The 18,811-nt window shown below is 37.9% G+C and overlaps 1 protein-coding gene across 1 annotated transcript; it reads right to left on the bottom strand.

Moving 5' to 3' along the window:
• Positions 1-706: 706 nt before the first annotated feature.
• On the bottom strand, positions 707-18,336 carry map3k2 (mitogen-activated protein kinase kinase kinase 2). The gene is made up of 17 exons (XM_052558843.1): positions 17,852-18,336; positions 16,162-16,234; positions 15,924-16,039; positions 15,241-15,281; positions 14,219-14,318; positions 14,010-14,123; positions 13,813-13,909; positions 12,722-12,852; positions 12,532-12,611; positions 9,733-9,800; positions 9,542-9,634; positions 9,213-9,431; positions 8,216-8,364; positions 7,996-8,127; positions 6,440-6,569; positions 5,951-6,128; positions 707-5,535 (listed from the first exon to the last, which is right to left on the bottom strand). Exons 2-17 carry the CDS (start codon positions 16,163-16,165, stop codon positions 5,316-5,318), a joined length of 1,872 nt encoding a protein of 623 aa, XP_052414803.1. The 5' UTR covers positions 16,166-16,234; positions 17,852-18,336; the 3' UTR covers positions 707-5,315.
• Positions 18,337-18,811: the final 475 nt, after the last annotated feature.

Genomic DNA, 18,811 nt, shown 5'->3' with positions numbered 1-18,811 from the left:
GAATGACACTGATGTACAAGCACCAAACAGTGATTTTAAGCATAAACTTCACAAAATCTAAAAACTGGTTCTTCAAATCTGATTGGTTAATCACAATGTTGTCCCAGGAACATGTCTCACTTGGTAAAATCAGGTTCTGCGACATTCATACATTCGTATTTCAAACAAATGCTATTCTTTTGAACTTTCTATTCATCCTGAAAAACTTGTGCCACAGCTTCCAAAAATAAATAAATAAATAACAAGCAGTGCTACTGTTGTCAACATTCAAGATAAAAAATAAAAAAGTTTAGTGAGCAACAAAACAGCTTTAGTATGATTTCTAGAGGATTGTATGACACTGAAGACTGGAGTTATAGTAATAGTAGAGAAAATTTATATTTCAAAAATTGTAATTATATTGATCAAAAAAATGCCACCTGGGTAGGTATCAGGCACATCTTTCATAAAGAAAAATAAAAATAAAAATACTGAACTTTTGCATGCGGCTACAGGGTATATATATATATATAAAAATATATATATATATATAGAGAGAGAGAGAGAGAGAGAGAGAGAGAGAGAGAGAGAGAGAGAGAGAATAAAAAATAAGGAGTTACGCAATTTGAAAGATAACCCACAGAGCAATTCCTAGCTGTAAAAATATTACAACATAATACATGACTTTATGGTGTACTATATTCCAAGCAATCAATACAGCACCATGAAAAGTGAAATAAATATCTTTTATTATTTATTTTCATCATCATTAGCAACACTTTACAGAGTGCCAGCCGTCATAGACAATCTCATGATGTCATCCTGCAAATAGGGCGGGGCGATCAGTCCTGCCATCAGCAGACCACAGAGCCACGGTGGGCCTTTATGATGCCAATCATGCTTAGAATTTGAGTTAAAAAAACAAACAAACAAAAAACAGAGAAAATAAAAATATATATATATAAAAAAAATATGCGTACGGTACCACTGATATACAGATTTGATATAAACAGGCTTATTGGTCACAAACCAAATTGAATTATAAACATGGCTTTTCTCATACAATAGACAAAAAGGACAAACAACAGATAGAAGTTCTATACCAGATAAGTGTACCATCTAAAAAAAACGTACATTTCATTTCATAGTTCTAAACTTTTGTTTTTGTCTTTTTTTTATTACTTTTCTGTCATCAGTTGTACAAGGCGCGAGGCATTAAGTGCGCTGGCAATAATCTCACTCAACTGGCACACAGAAAAGAAGTCTCTTTGAAACACAGACAGTCAAACACACTCAGACGATATAACACTCACACCAACAAATACAAAGTGCATTCATGACCCTGGAGTGGCAGCAGTGGCGTGTTTCACTGACGAATCCAGCCTGTTTGAGTTCACGGAAATACTTTCTGTAAGTACTCTCAGAAATAGACAATGCATTCTGCAGCTATGGAACTCTATTGTTAAACTGGAGAGATATTTCAAAGAAGAAAAATCCAACAATTTATATACAGGCGAATAGTTGAATGATGCCACCTAGTGGTGAAAAAAACAAATCTGACATTACATTCCAGGAGGAAGATTCTCAATTTACTTTACAACAAACTCCGGCCAGGATACCAGTCATGTTGGTCCAACTCAGTTTCTTTGGCACCAGTCGGCATTCAGACATTCGGTTCTCATTTTCGAACTCCTTTAGTCTGTTCGTTTCGCAAGTGTGTTCGTTTGGGGAACAAGTTGCGGCATAACAGTGGCAATGAATTGACCACAGACAGATAAGAGAGCAGTGAGTGACCATGTGACCAACCTAACCAACAAAGCTGGTAACCGTTTTCTCTCATATCTGCTTAGAGAAAACAAGCATTCAGACTCATGCAAGATCGCATGTCGCTTACAAACACACACACACACCGAATGACTGATGAACACTGGCAAAAGTATTAAAATCAGTGTAAAAATCATGGTCTCAAAATGTGCAAACATTTCAGCATCAAAAAGAACAGTTTAACAGTACCTACATTACAAACATACACTGCCTACTTTTCGTGTAGTATGTCTGTACACTGTCCTAACGAGTAATGCTTAAATGAAAATAAATGTGGCTTTAGTTCTACGAACTGGCACTTTAAAACTCTACAGACCAGAATTTTGCTCATTATACTGGGTGCGGAGAAATTCCTTCAAATACTGCCACAGCAACCCGGGGTTGGCAACGGCTGCAAGGGGTAAGAGCCGACAAAGTGGGCCCGTGTCTAAATGACAGAAGGCGGCCCCAGATAGAGAACTGCTAATACAGTAGATCTATTGTGTGAGCGCGTCTTCCATGTCCTTCACTCCCAGATATCATGATCCGGAACAGCCGCATGAAATCATTCCTAAGTAACTCTACACTATGGAGGTAGACTTTCTTAGTCACTAACAGAAAACTGCAAACGTTTGCTTGGAGTGTGAAAAACGAGTACCACATGCAGACTCATTGCTATAGTTACTCTAACTGACAGCAAAATGCTAGATTCTCTTATTTTATCACAATCTATCGTCCCGGGGTAGTTTACACTGCTACAGTTAGAGCGTTCACACAGGACGAGTTCTCGCACTGACACACCTAGACTGATCACATCTGAAAAGAAGAGGTTAAAGATCGAGTTAGTTCGTTCATTGTTTTAAAACGAACAATGAGCCGAGGACACATGGGTCAATGATATATAGTAGCATTCATCATTCCTTAAAAAACAAAGTACGTTTTGTTCTCACGAGTTGGTGTTTAATAACTTTAAAAATGAAGTTACCAATAACATCACTTGAATACAATTGAGTGTACATTTTTATCATTTAACAAAAAATAAATAATTTGAGTAAAAAAACATCACATTATATTTAACATCCTAACCTAACCAGTCATAAAAACAGTTATGGTCATACATCTTAAGAAATGGGTTATATTTTCCTGATTTAAGATTTTTTTCTTGTGACTATCAGCTTGAACGTTTTAGCCAAAATTGCTTTTGGCAAACAACAGTTCAAGTGTTTAAAAAAAAAAGTTTTTTAAACAAAATAACAAAAGACTAAAAATAAATAGTCAAAATAATTTTTATCTTCAGTCAAATGACTTTTTAAAATGTATTTTAATGTAAGCTTTATTCTTTATTATGATATCAGGACAGTTACAACCAATTTAATATTATGCTACAAATGCTCTTTTTTATTATTTATTATGACATACTGTCATCGACCCACATGTGTAATACAAAAGACAGAGAATACAAGAACGTGTCCTGTGTGAACGGACCAAAAATTTGAAACTTATTCTTATTCTCAGGTCACTACAAGTAAGCAACATGAAACTGCTGCTTAAATTTGAATTGTGTTTCCATTCTAAAATGATTAAATGAACAAGCATATGGTAACTCACTAATACCATACTCTCATAATTATGAGGAGAAGAATAAATAGCTTTCTAATTAAGAACGGCAGATTGTGACACAAGGAAACAAACCTAATGGATTAAGGAGGGAGCTAGGGTAACCCCAAAAAGGTACGTTATCACCTATGTCTGAAGGCAGGCACTACAGCACTAAAATATTCCGAAGCGTTCACTAGCAGAAAGTGTGTAACCAAGTGCTTGACAAAGAGTGTGAACGGGTGAAACGTCCTGTCCCAAGGCATCGTGAGATAGCGAGGTTCATTTATAGGCAAACCGTTAGTACTGTCAAGTGCTGAGTATTGTTAGGATTTGTGAAATTCTGCATATTCTGACACCTATAGAAATACGTTAGAGTGAAGAAGATTTCTGATGAATTGGAACATCAGACGTCTGGAATGGAAAATATCAGCAGAACAGATTCAGGTTGTGTGGTCTTCACTAGAAGTGCACTTACAGTGTCAACTTTATATTAAGAGCAATCCATTTCTCCATTCAGCTCTGAAGGTCTCTGCACGCTGAGTTCGAAATTTTCACACCTTAAAAAATAAATACAACCTCATGTTTCCAAACTGCCTCCGAAACTTGCGCCCATCATAATTTTTTTTTTAAAATAAATAACAATTAAAAATTAGGCTCAGGTTTGATCAGCGTTTTCGCATCCGTAGCAAGCATTTTGAAAGGAAAGGATGACGAATACGAAAAAAACGCATATGAAAATTTCGAAGTCAGTGTGCAAGGACCTTAACTCTCTGTGTACTTTAGATTTATACTGGAATCAGAGTGATTCTTACTGTAAAATGTCCAGGCACTAAACCCTGCCTGTGTGGTCTGGGTTTTTTAGTTTAGTCTTTTTGGCTTTGGTGAGTGAGTGTGTTCAACCCGCCTACCTGATCAGATCGAAGTGTACGGCACTGTGTTAAGAGAATGCACAGCTGAACCTGACCCGAGATCAGTTTGCCAGCAGAGGGACCAAAGGGGGAAAGGCAAGAGGCTGTTTATGCTGATCTAGAAACAGTGTGAAGAGCCGAACTGTCCTAAATAATTCCAGACAGAAAGACTAGCTGGGAGTAGCTGTGCATTAAACCTATAAAATTCTAGAAAAATGATCGGACACTTAAGACAGAGCAGCATACAAAAACAGAGGAGGGAGACGTCATAAAAAGGCACACAGTAAAAACAGAAACGAAGCAGAAACAGGAACATGATCCTGACGAATTCTAGAGCTAGAAAGAGAGGATACACTCCGTTATGTGGTTGCAATCAGAAGGTGAGAGAGAGTTCAGCAAACGCAAATGTTTGTACAGCATAGTGAGTAAATATTCTACAGTAAGAGCTTCCATCAGAGTTCATGTACTTGTTTATGTATGTTCTAGGAGGACTGCGGAAGAAAATTAGAACTTTTAGAAGCCAAGACAGCCGGGCTGGAGAGTCTCATGCATCCTGTCATCTATTCTGTTGTTTAATTCTTTCCTTTTACCCTTTAGCAGCGTATTGGTGTACCTGCCTTGTTCTGGGGTTGACATTCAAAGATCTTCCTGCATCCAGAACCCAACCGGACTCCCCAGAGCAAAGGCTCTCCACAATCATGGGGGTATCAAAACATTAAAAATTAATAAAAGAAAGCCTTTAAAAGACAACATCCTCAAGTTTTTTTCGGGTACCGACTTCCGTTTAGTCTTTAGGGGTACTTACCCCCTGAGTGAAATTAAGGTGCAATGTTTTCATATGGAATCGAGCTGCTCCAAATCAACCCTCCTGCTCCAGCAGACGTGTGAGATTAGGCCACTGCCCTCTTCACTATCCGCTCTGATCCGAGTAGGGGCTCTTAGCCTGCTGGGATGAGTCTGAAAAATGGATGGTCCTACGGACACTTCTGGAAGTCTCTGATTGGTCAGAGGTGGAAGAGGGAGTGGCTAGTGGACGAAAGTGTGCCGTAATAGGTCCTCAGCAGCTGGACGCTGTTTAGTCTCCACAAAAATCCGTTTAAGGAAATCGCGGCAGTGGTCCGACACGTGAGGCGGAAGAGTGGGGTTGGTGGGCTGTGTGGCGATTTTAAAAATGGCTGCCATTGCTTCGAACTCTGCCCAGGGCGGCCGCTGTGTCAACATCTCCACCACGGTGCAGCCGATGCTCCTGAAATCATACAACATGCTAGAAACTGGACAGTCTTTTACACTGACCCAGGGCCATCAGAGGTCCTCATTGAAGAGCTCCACAAGTATCACAATTTCAGCTTAAAAGGTTTAAAATCACAATGAAATGGAAGCAGCCTTTTTCCTTCCATGTTGTGATGGGCATCAAGTTAAACTGAATATTGCAACAGTAAAAAATTTAGCCATCGGTTGTTGATTGAATAGAGACAGATGTGAACATAAACATGCAGTCAATTGTAAAAAAGGAATGGGTTTAAGTAGAAGACAGAGAAGTATGTCATTTTGCCATCAAGTTATAACATTTCAATAAAAAATTAGCAGGTATGTTCACGGTCACATGCATTTACAAAAAAGATGGAAGAGCATTTTCATGTCATGCAGACTTTAGGGCTTACCAGATATCAGCTTTCCTGCCATAGCCCTCTCCGCTGATGACCTCAGGGCTCATCCAGTAAGGTGTACCCGTCACTGACTTAATGCCCGTTCCGGACAGGCAGATGGTCTGGAGCCGCCGACTCGCTCCAAAGTCACCCAGCTTCACATTACCCGCAGAGTCCCGAAGGATATTGGCACCTATATGAATGAAAGAACAGGAAAAAATGTTCATCAGGAAAGGAAGGAATATTTGAGAGTATAAATTAAACAAGAATGTCAAAAGTAACTACTCTCTATTAAAAAGCTGAAAACATAACAACAAAAGTACTGACTCGGTTTCATTCACGGACAGAAAAATGACAAACAGTGAACTGAACTCTGGCAATGTCTATTTATAAAATAAGTTAGAAAATTTTGCTAAGGTACTTTCAGAGACATTTAAATAACAGCTACAAAATAAGTATTGCTTCTATATGTGTATATATAAATATCACATGCAGTTGGTTCACCTTTGATATCTCTATGGACGATCATGTTACTATGCAGGTAGCATACGCCTTCTAGTATCTGCCGTGTATATTTACGTGTGACGTTCTCCGTCAGAGCACCATAAGACTTCAGCTGGTCTTTAATGGAGCCCTGTAGAACATAAAATCAACATTTATCAAAAAGACAGACACAGTCTCTACACAGCCCTGACCGGAAGTAGTTTCAGAAAAAAAATGGAAATGAACAGTAAGTGAATCCATTACTGAATTAATGTCTAACTGAAGTGTAAGTTAACCCTTTAGTGATGTTTGATTTGAAAAGAGCTTCGAACTGTTAGTGTGTTATGTATATTTACTGTTGGTGAGATTAACATCTTCATACAACAATGTACTTAAATGTACACATTCAGATATTTTAGTAATACATTTGTAATTACAGGGCTCCAGACTCATTCTTCCCACTGGTGCTCTTTTGGGACTAACTTTCTCAGTTGGTTGCATGAGCACATGATTTGTTATGTGCAATAATGTTATATACAAAAATACTTCTCGTAATTAAGTACAATAAATATCAAATACTTTAAGACTACGTTCACACTGCATGTTCACACTTAATGCTCAATTCCGATTTTTTTGAAGGCCGTTTTTGCAAGGCCGTTCACATTTCCAATTAAATGCGACCTTTTGTGATATCCTGTGTGAACTTGAAATGACCCAGAAGTGACCCGCATGCGCAGAAGAGTACTCAACGGTGAACAACGTCACTCGTTGTTTGCGCAAGTAACTAACGTTAGCTAACGTTAAACATGGATGTCAACAACAGTGTAGTCAACAGCGGAGCTCTCTCGTTCCCACCTACTTCAACGCAGAATTATGACGTTTGTAGCGTATCAATGACGTACGGGTCGGATACATGTGGCCTGGCCGTTCAGACGGAGGTCGCATTTCAAAAGATCGGATACGTATCGGATTCAGGACCACATACCCAAGTGGCCTGGGTCAAATTTGAAAAGATCGGATCTGTGTCGTTCAGACTGTCATGAAAAGATCAGATAGAGGTCGCATAGGGGCAAAATAATCGGAATTGGGTCGTTTCAGCCTGCAGTGTGAACGTAGCCATTTAATTTTAAATGGTGACTTCAACTTCTACCAAAGTATTTTTCTAGTAAGATATCTTTACTTTTACTTGACAATGACTTTCAAGTACTTTATACACCACTGCTGTTTTCTGATGCTGAATCTGGAACGCCCTTCTAATAAACTTCTGCACATGGATTCTCACTCAGCTTTAGCCTCATCGTTACACTCATAAAACATTTATTAACAAAGAAAATTAACAAAATGAGGCATGGCATGCCCCACATGCCATATTATATACCGTTGTTGTTTCTCATATGCAGCAGAAATGGCAGCGCTTATGAGTTAAACAACCCAAAAATTTTGTCGCACAGGCAGAAAAATTGACGAAGTCTGGAGCCCTGAATTATATTTTGATCATAAAAATGTCTCCAAAAACTTTAGAAGACACAGTAAGCACACAAGAACATGTCTGTTCAAGTGAATTTACACATACTTACCCCAGGCATGTACTCCATAAAAATGGAAAGAGTTCTTTCATGTGTATCCCGCAAGCAGCCATAGTACTGAACAATGCGCTCATGGAACAGATTTTTCAGCAGCTGAATTTCACACTCCAGAGCGCTCACCTCCTGAACACACATACAAACCATAGTAAGTGCAAAGGTTCAACTAGACACCATACTAGTTGTACAAAGCCTTTAAAGTAATGATGTTCACCTTGCTGGTTTCTGGGCTATCCGGATCAAACTGCACCTGTTTAACAGCCAGTTCTCTGCCTGTGTCAGCATCGTAGCACAAAAACACTCGCCCGAACGCTCCTTGTCCCAAAAGCTTCCCTAGACGCCAGTTTGTGGGAGCCCGAGGGGCTATAAGCGAAAGAAAGAAAGAGGCAATTACACACAGAACAACACACTATAAAGAGTTTCTCCACAACTTTTTGACTAATTTATTTAAATACATTTTGTAGTCCAACATGTAACAATTTATTAAAGACTCTAAACATAAGTTTAATGTACTCACAAAGAGCAATTTCAAGAATGTTAAGAAATTGTGTAGGATAGGGCTATGATTGGATGAAGAAAACAAGGCTAAGCTATTACTGGTTGCACATGTAAAAACATTAGTGGTCCGTAAGTTAATTTCAATTTAAAATAACTTTACTCTCTTAAAATATATTTAAAAATTTAATTTATCCTGAGATGGCTAAGCTGAATTTTCAGCAGACATTACTCCAGTTTCGTCAGTCTCACATAATTCTTCAGAAATCGGTCTAATATCCTTTCTTATTATACCAGTTAAAAACACTTAATTTCTGAATCGATTAGAAAGGTTAAAACAAACAGCATTTTTGAAACAGAACCCCTAACCCTAGATTTTCTGTTGTGATATTATAAATGACTTTACTGTTACTTTTGTTCTATATTATGTATCCTTACTGAATAAATGCATTTTAAAAGAGAGTGTATATAAAATAACTTTAAAATATTGGGTTACTGGAAAGCAACATATATTTCCAGCTGATCAAATTACAAATGCATATCTCAAACTCAAGGATAATTAGTAGTGTCACTTCTGACAAATCAGAACAATAGTAAGCTTCATCTGTATGTAAACACCAAGTTAACATTAGATCAGCCACAATGTGAAGAATATTAGTGCAAAGGAAACTGGTACAAACAGAAGATGTTCTCCTCCAAACCCTGAATAAACTCACAGCGGCTTGGAGGGCTGATGTCCATGACTGAGAGAGTGGGGTTAGAGCTGGGCTCTATGTCGCTACCGCGGCGTCTGCGCCCCGGTTCCTCTAGCTCAGGAGTGAAGATGCTGCTTCCACTGCTAGTACTGAGGCTCTGCTGCTCTGTCGGACTGAAACTCACCGGAGAACGAAAACCATGAGCCTGAGTCCGACGCGCCCTGGGAAAGGTCTTTCGCCCTGAGTGGAGAAAGATGATTCAATTTAGAAACAGCGCGTGCTAGATTGGTTTTGCTTTTTGGAAAAGTTACCAAGCTTCAGTTTATGACCAAGGTCCAACATAACCTCACCATCGCTGTAGTCGTGTAGACCAAACGAGATGGGAAATCGCCTAGGATAGGTTCCTCCCTTCCCTGATTTTTCAAACACTGGTATATCGTACTCTGTGAAACGGAGCAGAAACAATCAACATAGACTTAGAAATGCAATCTAATGTTAGTATTCATGTGACATCGAAGCAGACAGATCAGCAACAGCTTACCAGGGAACTCTTGATGGTTATCAGGGTAGCTCAGGGCTCGAGGCATACGGGATTTAGGATAGGTATCACTGGAAGAGATCCATCAAAAAAAATTAAAAAAATCACTTAGTATTTTAATTTAACTACATGCAGGAGGAACTGGACATTACTGTTCAAAAAGTCTCTCATGCTCACCAAGGCAGCATTTATTTGATAAAAAAGCAACAACTGTATCATTACTATTTTAAGACATTCCTTTTCTATTTATTATAAAATATTTTCAAATGTAATTTCTTCCTGTGAGGCAAAGGTGAATTTTAGATACTTCAGCTTTCGGTGCCACATGATCCTCAGAAATCATTCTAATATGCTGATTTGTAGCTCAAGGATAATTTCTTCTTTTTATTAATGTTAAAAACACTTGTGCTGCTTAGTACAAGAGGTGCACCGATCGACCAGGCAGGAACTGGAAATAGCAGATTTGAGCTGGTCCATTTTGACGTCACACTTACTCTTTTACTTAATCTGCATGTAAACATGTCACTTCTCCACTGCGAGTCAAGAAGACACAAAGTTTGCAATTTATAATACATCTAAGGCCAAAGTAAACTGTGGGGGAACCACAGGGCTCGATTAACACTGGTCCAAGTATTTTTTTATTTAAAGGAGCTGGTTAAAGAGAATTATACTTGCTTGACCAGACAAGAAGCCTGATTAAAACCTCAATAACAAAAACAATAAGTACTGAAGCACTGAAACGTGGCGACCAAAAATTTTAATGTGAGAATGATTCTGAATTTATGCATTCAGTGTAAACAGCGACTGATAAAGCCAGACGAGGCTTGCGCATCCTGTCTGAGTGAGAGTGAGAGAGAGAGAGAGAGAGAGATTTGTGCAGAAATCAAAACAAATGAGCGCAACAACATAAAAGTTATAGAAGAATACAAAAAATATATATTTATAAATTAGGATTTAGGCAAGCAACATTATACAACCAAGATGTTTCCCTGAATATCAACACAACTGCAAAGTAACACTGATTTTATACAATAGTAGTTCAATAAACAAGAAGTTAAAATTACGTGACTTTTGACATTTTAGGCATAATATGGACTGTTTTTGCTCAATTTCGCTGAAGAAAAATCATTCTAATCAAAGCCACAGCAGAACTGGGGCCGGTTGCATAAAAGGTTTAAACTAGTCTTACAAGTTAGTCTTCTAATTTTTTTCTTTAAGACTGGTCATATATTTGAAATTCAGTAACATAAAAGCATATATTAATCTAAATCATAATCTAAGTAAAACTCATACTTTTAACATAAAGGCGAGGTTTATACAACTGGCCCCTGTCTCCCAGCAACAAAACGTGTTTTGTTACTGAATGAATCCATGTTTTTGAACAATCGAGGGAGTCAATGATTCGTTAACCCATTCATAAAGAAGTCATTTGCCTCAAGTCTGAATGAATGAGCAATTTGAACGAATTAATTGAATGAATGACTAAATGACACACTCATCAAAACAGTCATTTGCTGCCTCCTACTGGTGGTTTGGTTTCATATTTAAAAGTATCATTGCATTTTTTCAAATCTCTTTGTACATTCAAGAAATATTGAAAACATTAATCTTATAAAGTTATTTATGCATTTGTAATTCTGCAGTGTAAATGCATTTATGGCACCTCAGCTTCATCAAACAGTCTGTGTAAATACATCTAATGCCACTTCAGATGCAGCTTCCGTTTCCTGCAGTAGAAAGATGGAGTTTGTTGATACTGATTCCATTTGAATGACAACAACTCTACAGTCTCATTATCCTAACTGAATGAACTGAAACAATGTAAGAATCTGATGTGAAAGAAAACACATTTAATAAGGTTATGGAGGGACTGAGAGCTCTCGGACTAAATCTAAAATATCTTAAACTGTGTTCCAAAGATAAACGGAGGTCTTACAGGTTTGGGACAACATGAGGGTGAGTTATTAATGACATAATTTTGCTATTTGGGTGAATTATCCCTTTAATACTTTTCCTGACTATGGGTGTGCCGGCACAAGTATCAGTACTGAACGATTCACGGTATAAAAAAAAAAATTGTAAGTGATCATCCCTATCCCCGTGGAGTGAGGACTTTGGAGTGAGCAGGGCATGTGCGTGTAGCACTGATCTATATATATAACTATCACGCCACTGATCTATAATGTATGTTTATGGCAGCCTAATGGTTAGAGGGCTGGACTTGTAACCTGAACGTCGCCGGTTCAAGTCTCGGTGCTGGCAGAAGTTGTAGGTGGGGGGGGAGTGAATGAACAGTGCTCTCTTCCACCCTCAATACCCATGGCTGAAGTGACGTTGAGCAAGGCACTGAACCCTCAGTTGCTCCCCGGACGCTGGATATATAGCTGCCCACTGCTCTGGGTGTGTGTTCACAGTGTGTTCACTTCTCACTGCTGTGTGTGTGTACTCGGATGGGTTAAATGCAGAGCACCAATTCCAAGTATGGGTTACCATACCTGGCAAATTTCACGACTTCCACTTTCACTTATTTGCAACAGTTATGCTAACAACAAAAAAAATACATTTATGACAGTAAAGCAGCGACATCTGTTGACGAAAACCGTGCTGCATTGTCACGTGAAGTGATCATCCCTATCCCCTTGTACTGGCACACCCCTATTCCTGACATCCTAAAGGAATGCTGTAGATACAAGTTCAGATTGCATTTTCAGTAATGCATTTGTAAAAGGAATCTATGGGCAAGCCACCATCTTCAGTAACAGTCTGATTGTGGTTACTTGTATGTGTGGGTTAGTTGTTCACCTATCAAGTGGACTGTCCAGTGAAGGACAGCTGCCTGAAGCTGAATTCTCAGGACTGCTCATAGACAGAGGGTCCAGCATCTATATGAGTGAAAAACAGAAAAAGATAAATGAGCCATCAGGACACAGGCTGATTATACTACTGCTTCGTAAACCCACATCAGCTCAACCAGATGTGTGAGACTTTGTACCTGGTCCATGCTCTCTGGTATGAACTCGCCCTCACTGTTGATGCTTGTGAAAGAGCCGTTTCTGGCCACATGCTGGAGAGCATCAGGAATATAGCCCGGAGGAGGAGAGCTACGATCGGTTGACTGAGAACCTGGAGAAGCAACAAGAGAGCAAGTATTAATTAAATTTAGATTAATCTTTGTTATAGCTATTTTGTTGTTTGATTAACATTGGTGACATATTCAGCAGCATGTATTTATAGGCTGCTGTCCCTTTAAAACTGACTGCATGGATTCAGTATAATGATACACATCGGATTTCTTTTTCAGCTGTTTACATTCATTTATAACATAACCGACTGCATTTGCGAGAATAACGGTCTAGATGGGTACTACTGACATTATTCTGTGTGTATATGTCTGTTCAGACATGAGGAGTTGAGACAGACGAATTAACTTGCTATTCACACGTTGTCTGAAACTCGTTTCTATGTCTGTGTGTGTGTACTTTGCTCGTGTGCGGCAGAACTGAAGAGACGCTGTGCGAGATGCTGCTTGTGCGCACGCTTTAGGTATGAGTCAGACAGCAAGATGAGATGGCAAAGAGTTGGTTTCGTCAACGTATTGCACTTAATAACTCTTTTTAACATCAAGCGATTCTCTGCTATATGCGTCGAACTAAAACTTTGACCTTTTGCAATGTTTTGATTTAAGTATCCTATTATTAAAATGATTCAGTTATCGCACGCCATTACGATATCCATATTGCAATATTAACATTTGTGGTATTTCGATATATCGTGCAGCCCCAACAAACACCTTACGCACTTTCATCATCTGAACATAATGGAGTCAGGGGGATCAAGGTGAGGGACTCAAAAGTAAAAGAGATTTGTCAGATAAACCCAAATGGAAAATCATTTCAGAAGAAGAGTAAGTCGCTATAGTTTGATAAAAGATCATGAACAGATTTTTTTCTTTTAAAGAAAAATCTTATAATGAATTGAGCACAATCAGGCCAAGAGTGTGCATTTAAAAAGTAAGTAGGGTCAATTTTGTATTTATGTTGACTTCTGTCAAGGATGCAATTCAAAACCACGAGTGCAACCCACCTATGAGTGCCAACATGCTCTTTTTATCTGCAACACTGAAGTCTGTGTTGTCCAAGTTCTCGTGAGTTGGCAACAGGTCCTTACTGGAGACAGTGTTCTGAAAGCACAAGAACATTTGATGCATTTAGCTTTTAGATTAGGTTACAGGTCTCAGACTAGAACATTTTCTCTGAACATAGTTTATAATGTCCACTGACCTGAGTACAGGAGGGGAGCACAAGCAGGATTTTTAGGCTCTTCATATGCACTGATCGATCCAACAGCTCCACAGCTTTATCCAGGTCGTCCTGAGTACTCAACGGAATCACAAGCTACAGGACAGAGAAAAGGACAACAATCTTTCTGTTATGAAAGCATTCAAATAAACACATCATAAATACAATAAAGCTGTAGTAGCATATTTTACCTCATTATTGGTGTAATGCAGATCCATGGTCTGCCCAAATGCTACTTTAGCTTTGGTGCTCAGATCGTCAAGACTGACAGGTCGAGGGAACTGCAGGATCCTTAAAGTAACACATAAAACATTATAAACCACACCATCATCTGCTACTTTGACAAAATCAAGCAAAAGGTTCCTCCCAATGCATTCTCTCTATTTAAATAATTAAATAATTAGGTTTGTATTAAAACTTTCTATGCTATAGTGATCAAAAGTGTTGGGGAAAGTTACTTAATGCATTACATAGTTACTTTTAATGGAAAGTAATATGTTACTTTTACATTATTTTGGTCAGCTGCCTTGTTTATTTGTTTTTTAAGAACAAAAAACCCCCAAAGGTTCGATTTTTGGCAACTGTTAAAAGCCCTGTGAACCAACAGTGAAATGAATAAGCCTCAGACTAATGAAAGTGCCTCTGCACCTCACTCCCAATTTTTCTTAACACAGCAGCAGGGGATGTGTCAGTGAATAAATGGGAAAATAAAGTAAATTAAGTCAATTGTTTGAAAAAGCAATGCATTTCTTTACTAGTTACTTGAGAAAAGTAATCTGATAGCGTAACTCAAATGACTTGTAATGTGTTTACCCCAAACACTGGGGATCATATCAAAATGACCAAAATAAATAAAAATCATTCTTATTTCAGCATTGCATCTATTCTGCCAGTGTTTGGTTCTTAGTATTTGCCTAAACACACATAAAGACACACACTCTGATGCACACAAACACATGACTACGCACAACACTAATTCACTAACACTTTAACTAAATAAGAAGCCCCTTAGTTAATTTGGCTTAGACCAAAACATCTTATGTAAAGTGAATAAAAGTGGGAATAAAAGTGCAGGTTTGGACTAGCTAACACAAGATCGATTACGCAGTGTCTACAGGGCTCTGTCGGACAGGTTTAATTAAGAGAAACCTCTAGAGGGAAGTGCTAAAAATAGGAAGTGATGTAGAGCAGAAGCAGGAATTGTGGTCATTACCTCTTCTCTCCTCTGTACTCAAACTTCACCCTTACATCATTCTGTGGACAAGAAAACACAGTTTTACCCATCTACCAATGCAAACGGTTTCTTATCCACTACAGTGTGAAACAGCACTGGGAAACACAGACAATATTCAATATAAATGTAGATTCACAATGATATTTGTGTAGAACAGAAAATAAGCATTGATAGCAATATTGCAAAGATTTTAGTGTTCTTTTTAATGTGCCTTTGACTGTGTTGATGGATTAGTTTCACAGATTGTCCTTGTTTCACAGTTTAAATAAAAATTTAAAAAAGGAAAAGAATACATACTGAGTTGCAGCAAATTCTGATTATTTTAACCAGACTGATTCTGTATTGTACATAGCACATTTTGGATTAACTTAAGATGTTTAATAGGCTTGGTTTACCTCGCACTCAAAATTGGTACATAAATTCTCAAAGATATCAAGACATTTTAAACTACATAATGAACATTTTAAACAAAGTCACTGTCATCACCCTTATTTAACTGTGGTCACTTTTACAGTATACATTCTCTTTGTATGTGTTCAAATGACAAATAAGTGGTAATGCTGTAATAGTTTGTGAGTTGGTAATGCGAGTTTCTTAAAAATAAAAATGATAAACACTAAGTAGCTGGTGCTGATGTGAATAAGGAAAGAGTCCATGCAGACCTGGTTCTTGGGAGAGGAGGCCTTGGGTTTGCCCAGGTCAGGCAGAACAGATGGTCGACTGGATCGGTGAAGCACCACCAGGTCTTGCATGATGGAATTCAGGGCCTCCTGCTCATCTACAGGGTATTTTTATTACAAATTCTTATTATAATTAGATTATACATATATAAACAGATTACAGCCTTTTTCTGCTAAAAATCCTTTCAATATATATATTTTTTTTTAACTGAGAACATACCCATTTTGACAGATCACCGGTTCACCCAGGAGTAAAGGAAAGAGGATTCTCCCATCAAATGGGATCCTTTCTCCTACACAAGAAACACAATTTTTATAAAAAAATAACATTATTTATAAAGGAAATTAACATAAAATACTTGTGCAATCTATTAGTGAATTCACTGGCACTAAACTGTTCTCCAATAACACAAAACAGCGAAAAAAAAAAAAAAAAAAAAAAAAAAAAAAAAGTTAATCTTAATATAGCAGCACATTAGAAAGTAATGCTGTTGGATATGGAATTTTTTTTTTTGCAATTAATCACAATTCTCACATGACATTAGTATCATTATCTCTCATTAAAGGAGTAGTTCACCCCAAAAAAATTGCTGAAAAATGCACTCAACCTCAGGCCTTCCAAGATGAGTTTGTTTCTTTATCGGAAAAGATTAGGCATTGCCTAATACTCTGCAGTGAATGGGTGCCATCAGAATGAAAGTGCAAACAGCTGATAAAGACATCATAATGAGCCACAAACTCTATTACATCAATTAACAGTTTGTGAAGTGAAAAGCTGCGTTTGTAAGAAAAATCCATCATTAAGGTGTTTTAACTTTAAATTGTTGCTTCTGGCTAAAATATAGTTGAGTCTATAATCCATAGTTACACTTCCTTGAGTAATAAAAAAAAATAAACAAAAAATAACAAAAATCCACCCTCTCCATATTTTAACTGTTTTGACTTGTAAAAGTTGCTTGATATGTTTATACTTCTCTCCTCATTCATATGAAATTACTTTTTCACTGGTGAAAGCAATATTATGGATATAGGACCCATATTTTAGCTGGACACAGCAGTTTGAAGTGGAGGAAATGATTCTCAGTACATGATGGCACTGCAGAGGATCCACTGGTGAGCAAGTGAGGAAACTCTAAATTTCTCCTAATGTGTTCATATGAAGAAATAAACTAATTTAAAAATTATATGGCATGAGGGTGAAAAAGTTTTTGAGTGAAATGTTCCCTTAAAAGACCCAGCTACTGTACTCTCTTCAGCAGTCTGGCAAATTCTGAACTGAATGGCGCTAGATGACAGCTGTCGATAGTTTGACATACAAACAAGTATTTGATTTAAACTCACAAAAACAAAAAAAAACACTGTCAAATAACAGAAAAGTATTTTATCAGAAAAGGCCGTAAGGCGAGACAAGGTTCTACCCCATTCTTGACCATGTATGACAGTTCAAGTAAAACATAGTAACAACTGACAAAATAACACACAATACTGTAAAAGAACGATTTCAGAAAAGAGTTCAATGCATGTACAGATACACTGTAACGGCACGCAAAGCTAATCCCCAAGCTAATTGATTAGCTTGCTAGCACCTGTCAAAACTATGGCAGGTCAAAGTAACCAAATGCGATTATATACTAATGTTGTACTAAGCTCACAACGGCATTTAGTATTTAATTTTATCTCGTCTGCACCAAGACACAATGTTAAGTAAAACTAGGACCCTTAATCATATTTATAAACACACAGTTAGCCGCTTAGCTCTCTAGGCCAAAAATAGCATTGCGCCAAGATGCTACGAGCCACTTTGTGCTTTAAACAGCTAACAGATAGCTTTTTACGGTCTTATGTGATTAAAATGCCTTTATTAAGCAGTAATTTAATAAAATAGATACAAATAAAAAGTATTTGATTACCTGGGTGAGCTCGGTCCGTTCACTTCCTCATCCACAGATAAGAGGCCTCGCGACGAATCTGACAGTCTTGACAGACTCGATTAAATGGCTTCAACTTTAGTCCAAGGCCTGACTAAACGGCCAGATCATCTCCTGCTGACTCCAAGACACTTGAGAGGCTGGTGAAAGCCGCTGACGGTGATTCCAGACGAGTTTGTGGATGAAAACCGCGAAACTGGATTTGTTTACATTGAATTCAACGCGCTCGACCCGACGAAGATCAAATGTTGTCAATTAGACAGAGAAGAGTATTAAGATTCACGTTCTAAGACCGATAGCGATGCACAAGCATTAAAAGATCTGGTCAGAAAACTAATCCAAACGAGATTACGACACATTTAGCAAAAGGTGTTGGATATTAAGTACACTTAAAAACACAAGCAGACACACTCACTACTTTAAAACAGCACCGCTGTCCTTTACCTCAAATAACTCACGTGACTCCACAGCGCCATCTGCCGACTGTCATCTATTTAATGCCTCGGATGGCCAGAGACTCGCAGCCTCTAGTTCTAGCCAATCAGAAAACGTAGCTCGCTTCCTCTTGACCAATCAGAACATGGAATTCTTATTAAATAACGCCCATTCGATTTATAGGCACGTTTTGTTGCGTGCGCAAATCAAATGCTACAGCACATCATTTATTAAACATGTAATTCGCTTGGTTATTTGTAATTAAGATAATTCAGTTTATGCCGCTAATGGCAAACGAGTGAATTAGAGCTGACTCTTTTAAAATATATGTTAATTATTTGACTTCCTTCATTTTCCTATGCATCCTGCCATCTGGTGGATAATGGTATAAAGACTTCATAAAGATGGATAGATGCATTTACTTTTACTTTATTTCTGAAGTCATGTGTCACGAGTCTTTCAAAGTTTATGTAAATGAAATTTTAAAACTATAATTATGAGGGCAAA

Source organism: Carassius gibelio, chromosome B6 (genome assembly GCF_023724105.1).
Source record: "Carassius gibelio isolate Cgi1373 ecotype wild population from Czech Republic chromosome B6, carGib1.2-hapl.c, whole genome shotgun sequence".
Classification (NCBI taxonomy): Eukaryota; Metazoa; Chordata; class Actinopteri; order Cypriniformes; family Cyprinidae; genus Carassius; species Carassius gibelio.
Note: the sequence above shows the minus strand (reverse complement) of the source record. Positions and strands in the feature narration are given on the sequence as shown.